The sequence below is a fragment of the Salvelinus fontinalis genome, unplaced genomic scaffold, assembly GCF_029448725.1.
Source record: "Salvelinus fontinalis isolate EN_2023a unplaced genomic scaffold, ASM2944872v1 scaffold_1115, whole genome shotgun sequence".
Taxonomy (NCBI): domain Eukaryota; kingdom Metazoa; phylum Chordata; class Actinopteri; order Salmoniformes; family Salmonidae; genus Salvelinus; species Salvelinus fontinalis.
In genome coordinates this window covers 15,753-30,714 of record NW_026601324.1, presented here as the reverse complement: position 1 = coordinate 30,714, position 14,962 = coordinate 15,753, and the positions used below count along the sequence as shown (strand labels likewise).

General features: G+C 45.0%; 1 protein-coding gene across 1 annotated transcript in view; it reads left to right on the top strand.

The window, feature by feature from the left end:
• Window positions 1–14,759, top strand: part of LOC129848701 (E3 ubiquitin-protein ligase TRIM71-like) — a 24,352-nt gene extending 9,593 nt beyond the window's left edge. The window contains exons 2-4 of the mRNA XM_055915797.1: window positions 4,135–4,302; window positions 7,482–7,616; window positions 7,772–14,759. Coding sequence (XP_055771772.1) covers window positions 4,135–4,302; window positions 7,482–7,616; window positions 7,772–9,223 — 1,755 coding nt within the window. The 3' untranslated portion in view covers window positions 9,224–14,759. The remainder of the gene's footprint in view (window positions 1–4,134; window positions 4,303–7,481; window positions 7,617–7,771) is intronic.
• The last annotated feature ends 203 nt before the right edge of the window (window positions 14,760–14,962 follow it).

Genomic DNA, 14,962 nt, shown 5'->3' with positions numbered 1-14,962 from the left:
CCTTTAAAAGACCTTCGCTTGAAAAACGGGAAAAAAAGCGTCAATATTTCCGTTTGTTGATTTGAGACCCCGTAGCCAGTATAAACTTCATCAAAACAGTCAACATTCATTGAAGATTACCCAAGATACCTGTCATTCATTTTGACATTTTTCTGTTTGGTGCAGCATGAAACAATGTGTGGCCAAACAGCTGAAAAACCCTTACCAAAGTCCTGAACGTGGTGTTGAGGGCTGTGTTGGAGGTATTAGTCAGCGCTGATGGATTGGCCTTTGTGGTGGGGAGAGGAAAGCACCTCCAAACTCCTTCATTTGGTCTTTTCATTGAGAGGAATCCGCCTCAGTGATTACTGTCAGACAGATCTGCTGACATTTTCAAACGGCTCACTGGGAAGAGGGAAGGGGCCAATGGGTGAGCTATGTACCCCTCCCATGCTGAGTGATCCATCATTTCATTTGAGGGCTTTGTGGTGCTGAGTGGACTAAACACACACACACTCGTACTGAATCTCCAGAACTAACTCAAGAGCATCCAGTCTAAATGAACTCTCATTGTGAAAACTCTCTGACAACTTCACCTCTGCATTAAACCTTAGTATCGTCAGAGTATTTCCCCACACCAGCACCAAATTATTTAATTTTAATTTTATTTCACCTTTATTTAACCAGGTAGGCTAGTTGAGAACAAGTTCTCATTTGCAACTGCGACCTGGCCAAGATAAAGCATAGCAATTTGACACATACAACAACAGAGTTACACATGGAATAAACAAAACATACAGTCAATAATACAGTAGAACAAAAGAAAACAAAAAGTCTATATACAGTGAGTGCAAATGAGGTAAGATAATGGAGTTAAGTAATTACAATATAGCAATTAAACACTGGAATGGTAGATGTGCAGAAGATGAATGTGCAAGTAGAAATACTGGGGTGCAAAGGAGCAAGATAAATAAATACAGTATGGGGATGAGGTAGGTAGATAGATGGGCTGTTTACAGATGGGCTATGTACAGGTGCAGTGATCTGTGAGCTGCTCTGACAGCTGGTGCTTAAAGTTAGTGAGGGAGATATGAGTCTCCAGCTTCAGAGATTTTTGCAGTTTGTTCCAGTCATTGGCAGCAGAGAACTGGAAGGAAAGACGACCAAAGGAGGAATTGAGTATGAACCGAGGGCCAACCAACGAGAGCGTACAGGTCGCAATGGTGGGTAGGTTATGGGGCTTTTGTGACAAAACGGATGGCACTGTGATAGACTGCATCCAATTTGTTGAGTAGAGTGTTGGAGGCTATTTTATAGATGACGTCGCCGAAGTCGAGGATCGGTAGGATGGTCAGTTTTACGAGGGTATGTTTGGCAGCATGAGTGAAGGATGCTTTGTTGCGATATAGGAAGCCGATTCTAGATTTAATTTTGGATTGGAGATGCTTAATGTGAGTCTGGAAGGAGAGTTTACAGTCTAATCAGACACCTAGGTATTTGTAGTTGTCCGCGTATTCTAAGTCAGAGCCGTCCAGAGTAGTGATGCTGGACGGGCGAGCAGGTGCGAGCAGTGATTGGTTGAATAGCATGCATTTAGTTTTACTTGCGTTTAAGAGCAGTTGGAGGCTACGGAAGGAGAGTTGTATGGCATTGAAGCTCGTTTGGAGGTTAGTTAACACAGTATCCAAAGAAGGGACAGATGTATACAGAATGGTGTCGTCTGCGTAGAGGTGGATCAGAGAATCACCAGCAGCAAGAGCAACATCATTGATGTATACAGAGAAGAGTCGGCCCGAGGATTGAACCCTGTGGCACCCCCATAGACTGCCAGAGGTCCGGACAACAGGCCCTCCGATTTGACACACTGAACTCTATCAGAGAAGTAGTTGGTAAACCAGGCGAGGCAATCATTTGAGAAACCAAGGCTGTCGAGTCTGCCATTAAGAATGTGGTGATTGACAGAGTCGAAAGCCTTGGCCAGGTCGATGAATACGGCTGCACAGTAATGTCTCTTATCGATGGCGGTTATGATGTTGTTTAGGACCTTGAGCGTGGCTGAGGTGCACCCATGACCAGCTCTGAAACCAGATTGCATAGCGGAGAAGGTACAGTGGGATTCAAAATGGTCGGTAATCTGTTTGTTAACTTGGCTTTCGAAGACTTTAGAAAGGCAGGGTAGGATAGATATAGGTATGTAACAGTTTGGGTCTAGAGTGTCTTCCCCTTTGAAGAGAGGGATGACCGCGGCAGCTTTCCAATCTTTGGGAATCTCAGACGATACGAAAGAGAGGTTGAACAGGCTAGTTTTAGGGGTTGCAACAATTTCGGCAGATAATTTTAGAAAGAGAGGGTCCAGATTGTCTAGCCCGGCTGATTTGTAGGGGTCCAGATTTTGCAGCTTTTCAGAACATCAGCTATCTGGATTTGTGTGAAGGAGAAATGGTGGGGGCTTTGGCGGGTTGCTGTGGAGGGTGCCGGGCAGTTGACCGGGGTAGGGGTAGCCAGATGAAAAGCATGGCCAGCCGTAGAGAAATGCTTATTGAAATTCTCAATTATAGTGGGTTTATCGGTGGTGACAGTGTTTCCTATCCTCAGACCAGTGGGCAGCTGGGAGGAGGTGCTCTTATTCTCCATGGACTTTACAGTGTCCCAGAACTTTTTAGAGTTAGTACTACAGGATGCAAGTTTCTGTTTGAAAAAGCTAGCCTTAGCTTTCCTAACTGCCTCTGTATATTTGTTCCTAATTTCCCTGAAAAGTTGCATGTCACGGGGGCTATTCGATGCTAATGCAGAATGCCACAGGATGTTTTTGTGCTGGTCAAGGGCAGTCAGGTCTGGAGTGAACCAAGGACTATATCTATTCCTAGTTCTATATTTTTTGAATGGGGCATGCTTATTTAAGATGATGACTGTTGCTATAGAGACATGTACTAGCTAAGTATTATACGGTGCTTGAATGAAGTTCTGAATACATGCCACACATCCATGCACTTTAGTGGTAATACATAGGAACATATCAAAGATAAACATCTTTAGGGGCTCTGTATTGGAAATATTGATGTTCTTGGCAACTGACCAATGTAATTGTTTATTGGCCTCATTTCTCTATGCAATGTAGTGATTGGCCTGCATCACTCACCCTGCTTTCTCTATACATTGTAGTGATTGGCCTGCATCACCCACCCTGCTTTCTCCATCCTATCCTGTACGCTCTACCCTTTCACTCCTGCAGTGGTGGAAAAAGTAGCCAATCGTCATACTTGAGTAAAAGTAAAGATATCTTAATAGAAAATCACTCCGGTGAAAGTCAACCAGTAAAATACTATGTGAGAAAGTCAAAGTATTTGGTTTTAAATATACTTAAGTATCAAAAGTAAAAGTGTAAATAATTTCAAACTCCTTTATTTAAGAATAATTTTTGTGTTTTTTATTCATTTACGGATAGCCAATACTCAGACATAATTTACAAACAAAGCATTTGTGTTTAGTGAATCCACCAGATCAGAGGCAGTAGGGATGACCAGGGATGTTCTCTGTTTAGTGAGTCCACCAGATCAGAGGCAGTAGGGATGACCAGGGATGTTCTCTGTTTAGTGAATCCACCAGATCAGGCAGTAGGGATGACCAGGGATGTTCTCTTGATAAGTGCTTGAATTGGACCATTTTCCTTTCCTGCTAAGCAAATGTAATGAGTACTTTTGGATTTCAGGGAAACTGTATGGAGTAAAAAGTACATTATTTTCTTTAGAAATGTAGTGAAGGAAAAAGTTGTCACATAAAGTACAGATACAAAAAAAAACTACTTATGTAGTATTTTAAAGTATTTTTTACTAAAGTACCTCACACCACTGCACTCCTGCTTCTCTTTCTCTTTCATTATTTCTTAGCCTTGTTTCTTCTTTCTCTCTGCTTTAGACAGGACTGTGTCCAAAACACTGAGTATGTGATGCCGTACAGTACATCGTTGTGCAGACCGAGGCAGAGCCATAGCTTAATGTCATTGTTACTATTATTAAATCGTCAGGACCCGACAGTCAACATGTTAGATACTGTACAGAATGTAACAATAGAACTGGCTGCGGTTGGTTGTTGCTGTATGTGAGAGGATAGCTGTTCTGTTGCTAACTGTCTGCTTCTGTGCCTGTCCCTCTGCAGGTTCTGCATTTCTTCTGTGACACGTGCTCCGTGCCTGTCTGTGGGGAGGGCAGTGTGGATTGTCACTCGGGCCACAGCCTCCGCTACCTCCAGGACTCCCTGCAGGACTCCAGGACCCTCACAATCCAGCTACTGAGAGACGCCCAGCGGGGCAGGCACGATGTACAGGTGGGTGATGGAATGCAGGGCAGGCACGCTCTAGGTGGGTGATGTGATGCAGGGTAGGCACACTCTAGGTGGGTGATGGGATGCAGGGTAGGCACGCTCTAGGTGGGTGATGTGATGCAGGGTAGGCACGCTCTAGGTGGGTGATGGGATGCAGGGTAGGCACGCTCTAGGTGGGTGATGGGACGCAGGGTAGGCAAGCTCTAGGTGGGTGATGGGATGCAGGGCAGGCACGCTGTACAGGTGGGTGATGGAATGCAGGGCAGGCACGCTCTAGGTGGGTGATGTGATGCAGGGCAGGCACGCTCTAGGTGGGTGATGTGATGCAGGGTAGGCACGCTCTAGGTGGGTGATGTGATGCAGGGCAGGCACGCTCTAGGTGGGTGATGGGATGCAGGGTAGGCACGCTCTAGGTGGGTGATGTGATGCAGGGCAGGCACGCTCTAGGTGGGTGATGTGATGCAGGGCAGGCACGCTGTAGGTGGGTGATGTGATGCAAGCATGCTGTAGGTGGCGGGGACTCTATGTAGATCTATAGGGGGATATACAGCGGGAACTCTACGTAGATCTATAGGGGGATATACAGCGGGGACTCTACGTAGATCTATAGGGGGATATACAGCGGGAACTCTACGTAGATCTATAGGGGGATATACAGCGGGAACTCTACGTAGATCTATAGGGGGATATACAGCGGGGACTCTACGTAGATCTATAGGGGGATATACAGCGGGAACTCTACGTAGATCTATAGGGGGATATACAGCGGGAACTCTACTTTGGTGTGTGTGTGTGTATGACGCCACTAGTCAGCTCTGACAGTTTGTATTCAGAGACTTGACGGCATCAGGAGCAGAATGGATCATTAGTGTCCTCTATCACTCCAGCCTCACAGGAGCAGGCACGCTCTAGGTGGGTGATGGGATGCAGGGTAGGCACGCTCTAGGTGGGTGATGTGATGCAGGGCAGGCACGCTCTAGGTGGGTGATGTGATGCAGGGCAGGCACGCTGTAGGTGGGTGATGTGATGCAAGCATGCTGTAGGTGGCGGGGACTCTATGTAGATCTATAGGGGGATATACAGCGGGAACTCTACGTAGATCTATAGGGGGATATACAGCGGGGACTCTACGTAGATCTATAGGGGGATATACAGCGGGAACTCTACGTAGATCTATAGGGGGATATACAGCGGGAACTCTACGTAGATCTATAGGGGGATATACAGCGGGGACTCTACGTAGATCTATAGGGGGATATACAGCGGGAACTCTACGTAGATCTATAGGGGGATATACAGCGGGAACTCTACTTTGGTGTGTGTGTGTGTATGACGCCACTAGTCAGCTCTGACAGTTTGTATTCAGAGACTTGACGGCATCAGGAGCAGAATGGATCATTAGTGTCCTCTATCACTCCAGCCTCACAGGACCCAGAGAATGGGAGTGGGAGGGAGGGAAAGAGGGAGAGGCCATAGTGCCCATTTATAGCCCCTCTAATACCATGTCTGCGTCCCAAATGGCACCATGTTCCCTACATAGCGTACTACTTTTGACCAGAGCCCTATGACGGGAATATGGTGTCAGCCCTATGAAGGGAATAGGGTGTCAGCCCTATGAAGGGAATAGGGAGTCAGCCCTATGAAGGGAATAGGGTGTCAGCCCTATGAAGGGAATAGGGTGTCAGCCCTATGAAGGGAATAGGGTGTCAGCCCTATGAAGGGAATAGGGTGTCAGCCCTATGAAGGGAATAGGGTGTCAGCCCTATGAAGGGAATAGGGTGTCACTTGGGATGCAGACAACCACAAACATTAGGCCACTCCTCCTTAGGCTACTGGCTGGGAGATGGGTTGTCATCCAGCTGTGAATAGAGAGTGAAGGGAACGGGATTGCTTTGGGAGGACGGACACAATGGAGAGGAATTCTAGGAAGACACTTCCTTCCCCCACCCTGACCCCCCCCCCCCCTCCCATATCCCCCAAACCAACTCACTCACATGGCAATGAAATATGTATGCCCCTCCCCTTCTCAAAACACAATAGAAAAGCACACCTCCCCCTACCCCCTTCAGTCCTGTGACACTCAGTTGGTGTTTTGAGGCTCACTTAACTTGAAGACCTAATTCATCAAATGCTGCTAACTCAATCTAGGTTGACTGTTTTTCGCTCCTGTGAAGAGGCTGTACTATGACTAGGATCAGCCTGATAATCCATTATCTCCTATGAAGAGATCTCATGGGCTGTGTCCCAAATGGCACCCTGTTCCCTATGGGCCCTGGTCAAAAATAGTGCACTACATAGGCAATGGGTGCAATTTGGGACACACATAATGTTCATGGGCTTGAATGGCACAAAGCCCAAGCTGTAGAACTCTGTCCTGAAAGGTAGAAGACCTTTAGCCTAAAGGGTCACATTAAAACACCAATCTCATTTGCTGCCTTTTTCTGCCCGTTCTGCCACCCCCTTAACATCTGAACCAGGATTTGTTACCCCTATAGATGACGTCATTGGTGCTTCCTCTCTGATTGACACCACCACCCTGGTAGTACCCCTCATTCCATTGGTTGAGCTCAGTCCTGCCGGGAGGGATCAGGTTACGGACGGTTGTCAGCTCCCACCTAGTGAGAAGTTCATTTAACCTTTTTGTCCTAGTCAGTCACACTTTATATCAAGGCCATTTAGCAGACACTTTTATCCCAAGCGACTTAGTCATGCGTGCATACATTGTATTCACTCTCCCAACAGTTAAAGGCCTGTCTGCTGAACAAGCATTTTGGTAGCAGATCTTAACACAGTCTTAACTTAACGCTCTGAGCTTTAGTTCTGACCCCTATATCCACCAGAGGTGCCTCTATGGGGTGACTTCATGATGAGGACCAACTACTTGCTGGAAAACAGTTGCTGTGTTGGCCTGGGGTCAACAGCCTCTCTCCAGCAGTAGTACTGGAGCCAGTCTGAGGTATTTCATTCACTTAACCAGCTGGCCTCATACTGAAAGGACTTTGAGAGGTCACGCATCAATTTTGGTGCAAAAAGGTTGAGAAACCCTGATTGACTGTATCTGATAAGGAACAATGTGTCACTATTTAAAGGTCTTAACCTGTGACTAATGTGTCAATGTACCATTCAAAGGTCACGCTACATTTTGTCCCCACTAAAGCAGTTTCTTAATGATTTACCTGCAGCTGAGCATTGAGAAAGCCCAGGCCGTTGCCGAGCAGGTGGAACTGAAGGCCATGGTGGTCCAGTCAGAGGTCAAAGCCATCACAGAGCGTCATAAGAAGGCCCTGGAGGAACGAGAGTGTGAACTGCTGTGGAAAGTAAGTTGGTTTTCTGCTAAGTAGTATCATACTGTAGGACCTACAGTATATTTACACATTCCAGCAGTGTTACAAAACCTAACAGACAGGTTTAACTATCTTTTCTTTCTCCCTTCTGTCCCTTTCTACTCTCCCTCCTTTTTCCCTCTCTAAAGGTTGAGAAGATCCGTCAGGTGAAAGCCAAGTCCCTCTATCTCCAGTTAGAGAAGCTGCACCAGAACCTGACCAAGCTGGACAGCACCATCGCTACAGTAACCCAGGTCCTAGAGAAGGGCAGTAGTTTGGACCTGCTGCTGGCCAGAGAGAGCATGTTCCTCCAGATCACAGAGCTGAAGGCCATCAGGGAGCTGTTACTACCACAGGATGACGATCGCATCCTGTTCACCGCCCCCGACCAGACCTTGTTCCTCGCCATCCAGTCCCTAGGTCTGGTCAGCTCCGGGGCCTTCGCCCCCCTCACCAAGGCCCAGGGAGAGGGGCTTTGTCGGGGCTTGCAGGGTAAGCAGGCTTCCTTCACTGTGGTGGGGTATGATCATGATGGAGAGCTCAGGCTGTCTGGGGGGGACGGTGTGTCAGCTGTGATGGTGGCGCCCGATGGTAACCTGCTAAACGCTGAGGTGACCGACCATCAGAACGGGTTGTACACGGTCAGCTACCTGCCCAAGGTAGAAGGAGAACATCTGGTGTCAGTTCTTATCTGCAACCAGCACATCGAAGGCAGCCCCTTTAAAGTGCTGGTCAAGTCTGGCCGTAGCTATGGAGGTATCCCCTTGCCGGTGGCCTCGTTCGGCAGAGAGGGGGACGGAGACGGGCAGCTGTGTCGCCCCTGGGGGGTGTGTGTGGACAAAGAGGGCTACATAATCGTAGCTGACCGAAGCAACAACAGGGTGCAGATCTTCAAGCCGTGCGGTTCCTTCCACCACAAGTTTGGTACGCTGGGCTCCAGACCAGGCCAGTTGGACCGACCAGCTGGGGTGGCCTGCGACAGCCAGAGGAGAATCATCGTTGCCGATAAGGATAATCACCGCATCCAGATCTTCACCTTTGAAGGCCGGTTCCTCCTCAAGTTTGGGGAGAAGGGAACCAAGACCGGTCAGTTCAGCTACCCCTGGGACGTGGCGGTCAGCTCGGAGGGAAAGATCCTAGTCTCAGACACCCGGAACCACCGCATCCAGCTCTTCAGGCAGGACGGCACCTTCCTCAACAAGTACGGCTTTGAGGGGGCTCTATGGAAACACTTGGACTCCCCCAGGGGCGTGGCCTTCACTCAGGAGGACCACCTGGTGGTGACAGACTTCAACAACCACCGTCTGCTGATCATCCGGTCGGACTGCCAGTCGGCCCGCTTCCTGGGATCAGAGGGAACCGGTAACGGTCAGTTCCTGCGGCCGCAGGGCGTAGCAGTGGACCAGGAGGACCGCATCGTGGTGGCTGACTCCCGGAACCACCGGATCCAGGTGTTCCAAACCAACGGTAATTTCTTATGCAAGTTGGGGACTCAGAGTAGCAGCTTTGGACAGATGGATCGCCCGTCGGGTATAGCTGTTACTCCAGACGGAAGGATTGTTGCCGTGGACTTTGGAAACAACCGAATCATTATGTTCTAGGCTAGGCAGTTTGTCTGCTGGTTTGCAAAGAAAGAAACATTGAAGAGGAGATTTTGAAACACACCCATCAGAGGCAAATGTCTTTGTGAGCAAATGGAAACAGTAATATTGAAACTTGACCTTTTCTCTCAGTTATTACCTCTATTTTGAAAGAGCAAATCAATGCAGTAGATGAACCAATGCCAACAAGGGGTTATTGTCAAAAGCTGACATTTTGAACCCTATAGTAGGCCTTCTGTGACACTATCTGGCTCGATAGTTGTCTTTTCTCCTGATGTGTGCGTCAAAATCTCTGATTTTCTCAGGGAATTTCTTGCATTCTTGAAAGATTTCCACTGCATCATACCTACCTCATGTAGCTGTGTTTGAATGTACTCCTTTATTATTTGATGCAGAGATTTCGCCAGTGGAATTTTGAAAAAGTAACTACCTCAATGCAAGAGAAAAGTAAAGTTAACATGAAGTAACATTTGGTTGATATTTGCACAGAAAGTGCGCACACATTTTCTCTAACTGTTACTGTGCACATAAAGGTGTGAAATCCCAGAATGTTGCTGAGAACAATGTATAATAATGACTGTGTTACATACATGTGGAAACGTGGAGTCAGACATTTTTATAAACTCGGCAACTGTTATTTTTCCATTTTGTTTTTGAATATGCCTCCATACCTCTGTAAAACCTTTTTACCTCATGTCACGACCACATAGTACCTCAGAACTCCAGTGTCCTCAGGTTGATAGTATGATCAAGTCCCAAATGGCACCCTATTTCCTAAATAGTGCACTACTTTTGACCAGAGCTCTATGGACCTTGGTCAAAAGTAGTGCACTAAATAGCAAATAGGTTGTAATCTGAGACTCGTCCTGTAAAATGGATTCTCTCCACAAAATGGCTGCTGCCAGTTTGCTATAGGCAGGTTGAATATTTGATATCAGTTACCATTGTCAGTTCAGTCAGTCGTGTGATTTCAGCTTGAAGGGGAAAAAACATTTAACAAGGAATTGACCACCTTGAATTGGGTGAATCATCAGAATTGTTATTTTCTGGGCATCTATGAATAATTGTGACTTGAAACTACTGGCAATCATCATTGTTGTTAGATGAATGAATACATGTCAGGATTAATATATCCTAAGGCAACTAGTGAATCCGGCCACAACACAGTGAAGATTAGACAATGACACACTGGTGTGGATTAACTTGGATTTAATCTGAACCGTGGACGACTGCTGAGTCTAAATCTATTTACTGATATCCATTTATAAATCAATGAAATCTGTGTAGACTAACTTTCCTAAGAGTAGAGGGGTCTAAGAGTAGAGGGGTCTAAGAGTAGAGGGGTCTAAGAGTAGAGGGGTCTAAGAGTAGTGAAGTTTCATTCTGATATGTTTGAACAACGTTTCTGCACATGTTTGGTGGTTTAGATTGGCACCCTAATGATGCCACCATGTTCCTTTCTTTGTGGTCGTTGTTTGAAAAGTCTATCGTTGCCTCTGTGCCTCGACTCTGTTCCCGTCAAAGAAAATAATCCGTTTAGCTTTTTTTCCTTTAAAATAGAATGCGTCATTCATGGGAAACCGCTCTGAAAGAGAATATTGTTTTATCCTGGTGGCAAATAAAATCATTTTTAAAAGTAAAACTGACCAGTAAATGAAAAGTGACAGCATTGATGTTGATCTTCATTGCCTCCATAGTATTTTCAATAGATATTCTCCATAGTAACCCCTAGCTGCTTGTCAGTTGCCTAATGACCCACTCATGTAGCCTACAGATGGCTGAGTAACCAAAGCAAAAGGCTCCACATAATTAGAATTCCATCAGCTGCTGCTCCCACACCCACATTCACCCTGCTCTAAAGTGTGATGGCAGTTGGTCACATTAGACGTTGTAATTTCAGTCAGCACAGCAGTTCCTCTCTATTGTATGTACCTGTCTGAGAGAACATAAACAAACCAGGTCATTCATGGTTCCACAGTGGCTATTAACTACAGAACACCAAGAACCAGTAAAAATGCAAATGTTAAAATGTAATAATTTTTTTCACGATGTAGCCTGCCCTGTTATAAGCTAGCTGTTCATAGCTGTTAATATTGTGCTTATAGCATTGACTGTTAACGCCATGTCCCAGCCTCTCCTCCCTCTGTGTCTCTGACTGCGTCTAATGGGCCAGTATTTCCTGTCTGTTGAGCCACATTGCCACAAGTGCTGGTTTACGAGGAGAGCTCGGTTCTGTTCCAAATGGCACACTAATCCCTATATAGTGCACTACTTTTGACCAGACCTTTATGAGCCCTGATCAATAGTAGTGCACTAAATAGGGACTAGGTTGCCATTTGGCACACCACCCTCTGTGAGTTGGTGAGGCACCATAGCTGTAGGTCTCCAGTTGCTCTAACCCCCAGAAGAGCTGGAAGGCATGCAGCTCGCCAGACACACCTCATATCTCTTTTACCTTAATAATCACAGCTGGATGTACAGGGGGACCAGTGAGACGTTGGGCTCCAGACGCGGCTTACTCGGTTACATCCTCTTAAAGATTGAACCAAAATGGCCACTTTTTAGATATTGAGTTTCCAGGTATTTTAGTGGATTATTCACATTAACACTGTTCCAGTGTTGTAGCTTGTGCCTTTTGTTATACAGGAGATAAATTACACTGTTTCTGGGCCAATTTGTGACCAGCAGGAAAGCCATTGTGACAAAAACAAATGGTATAAATGGACTATTTGAAGTAATAAATATAATTCTTAAAAATGGCTCACCATCACTATCATTTAGTTTTTCAGTATTTCATTTTGTTCTTGCTGGTATGACCCCTGGAATATAAAAAAAACATTATTATTTACATATTTAACCAGGCAAGTCAGTTAAGAACAAATTCTTATTTACAATGACAACCCACTGTTCCCAGTAAACCAACTGCCTTGTCCAGGGACAGAATGACAGATTTTGATCTTGTCAGCTCGGGGATTCAATCCAGCAACCTTTTGGTTACTGGTCCAACGCTCTAACCACTAGGCAACCTGCCGCCCCATATATACCTCATTATACAGAAAGATATCTGTATAATGTACATCTTTACCTCAGTATTACTGAGCTACGCCCATTACCTCATTGCTGAACTGTTAATACCTCGTTGGCATGGTTGCATTTTTCAAACCTCAGTTGAATTGCAGTTAGATGTGTGGTCTTATAGTGTACTGTTACACTAGAGAATGGAAAGGGAAGGCTTGGAGAAGTTATGAACAGTTTGATCAAGTAGATTAAACCCAGGACAATGCTGCTTCAAATAGACACTGATCTGATGTATTTTCAGTACATTGTTGGTTCCTATCGTTTGAACTTAAGTTAGCAGTTTCTTAAAAGACCTCAAGGTCTTGACACTTAGAAGACAAGACTTGTATATTTTCATTTTAATGCATGATTCAAAAAGTTATTGTGGGAAAGATTTGTCACTTTTTTGTAATTATTTTAGGGTTATATACAGTTACAGTATGTTAGGTTGAGGAGGATGGCTTCCTTTGACTATACGATTGTATCTATTTTATGAACAGCTTTACTGGGCCCAAACAAGTTACCTCATCATGATGTCAAACAACAACAGAGTTCAAACAGAAATACATTTGCCTTAAGTATTTCACTAGGACCCTCAGTAGCTACTGCTAAAGCAGTACATAACACTATACTAGTAGAGGACATTCAACATGTACTCCGTCTATACTTCCACAGTTAGAAGTATCACAATTAACTTTAAGCCCTTGGTAGTTTTCTTGATTAAGGTAACCTTTGTTGAACTTTGTTATTTACCTGTTTCTGTACCTGCTGTTTTGCTTTTTATTGTCAGGTTGCAAAATTCTGGTAACTTCACGGGTTTTCAAGAATTCCAGGTTGGAGGATTCCCGGAATCAGGAGTGGATAAAGAGGGAGGGAATCTTCCAAACGGGATTTCTGGGAATTGGTGGAAAGTTTATTTGCAACCCTAGCCAGAAGTATACTTTGGGCTCCATTTGATCCGTATGGTGGAAATTCAGCACTGTAGAGAAATTAAAGGCAACGTTCCCACATTTCGTGGAGACTGCATTCATGGTTAACGCTGCATATGTCGACTCAAATCAGAAATTACCTTTTTACATTTCAATTGCGCTATAGCGCTGAACTTCTTCGATACAGATTAAATTGAGCCTCAGTCTATCCAAACTATTAGAAATGCTCCGTGTTCTGTCATCCACAGTAACTTATCTGGTTGAGCAGTATGGGAGGATTCCAGCATTAGTACTTTTCCTCTCATGGAGATAAACAACAGAAGCCTATTCATAAGAACATGGTCTTAGACTAATGTGATCATGTAGTCAATTTAAGTCGAACTCCGGTAGGTATAATGCTAGTGTTCCACGTTTTGAAAAACTCTCAATAAGCAACTTTTACATATTCTGATTATTATTATTTTTTTTTAATTACATAAGATCCAACTTTAAAATGCTTAATCAGATAATTTTTGTTGGGAAAAAATATTGATTATGAGGGAGTGGACTCAAACAGATTTGTTTTACTTTTCCAATGTATAATTTTTGTTGGGGTGTGTCTCGTATGTGGGGAAAAATGGCTCAAGGAAAAAATATTCTGTATTGTGACAATTCTATGCTGTTGTGAAATATCCATTATACTGTCAGATGTCTCTGATCCTTAGTCCCAGTCAGGCCATTTGAGCATGGTAAATGGGGATGGGGTATATTCATATTTTATTATTTGATACTTTAGGCCATTTACTCGGGAATTGTGTTGAACCCAAAAAATTCACTGTATGAAAAACATTGAGGTCATTTGACCGTTTGTGGGGTTTATATAACCTGGAGTCAAGCCTAAATATTGTGCCGTTTCATTTGAAGTGAAATGGAAGGATGCTCCATATGGATTCCACTTCTGAGTGTTTGAAAGGGATAGCAGTGAGATTAGGGGACTCTAAACGAGTTGTTCCAATACTCCCTCCTCTATACCCTCTATTGACTGGTTGGAAGTGTTGGTGTGAGCCCTGAATGCCACCCTGTTCCCTAGAGCACAGGTGTTAAACTCATTCCACGGAGGGCTGGCTGTTTTCACTTCTTCCTTCTACTTGAGGAATTTAGGTCACCTGATTCTTCTGTTTTAGCAGACGCTCCTATCCAGAGAGACGTTCTGTACTGGTCCCCCGTGGGAATCGATCCCACAACCCCGGTGTTGCTAGTGCCATGCTCTACCAACTAGACTCACGGAACCTGGGTTGTCTAGCTCTTAACTGAAAGGAAAAACCAAAAACCTGCAGACACTAGACTAGGCCATCCATGGAATGAGTAACACCCCTCTATAGAGGGCACTACTTTTGACTAGAGTCCTATCAAAAGTTGTGCATTATATAGGGACTAGGGTGCCATTTGGGACTCAAGATGCATTCTGAAGGATGTTAGGCGACTACCTTTAACCTGCCGTCTGCTTCTCGTCAATATGGACTTAACATTTCCTATGCAGTTTAGGATTTCAATAAAATGGGATTCTTGTATCCAACATCCATTTCCTGATCCGTCTCTTTTTGAATCCAGTAGAACACCAGAAAAGTGGTGTGTCCGCATACCAAGAGGTGAGGGCAGTGATCAGGCCATTTGTTTTTATTAGAGGAGTATTCTCATGGCTTAGTCTGTCAGCAGTGAAGGGGAGGCTTTAGAAAGTAACACCCCATTTACTTCAGGTACATTACAATGGGTG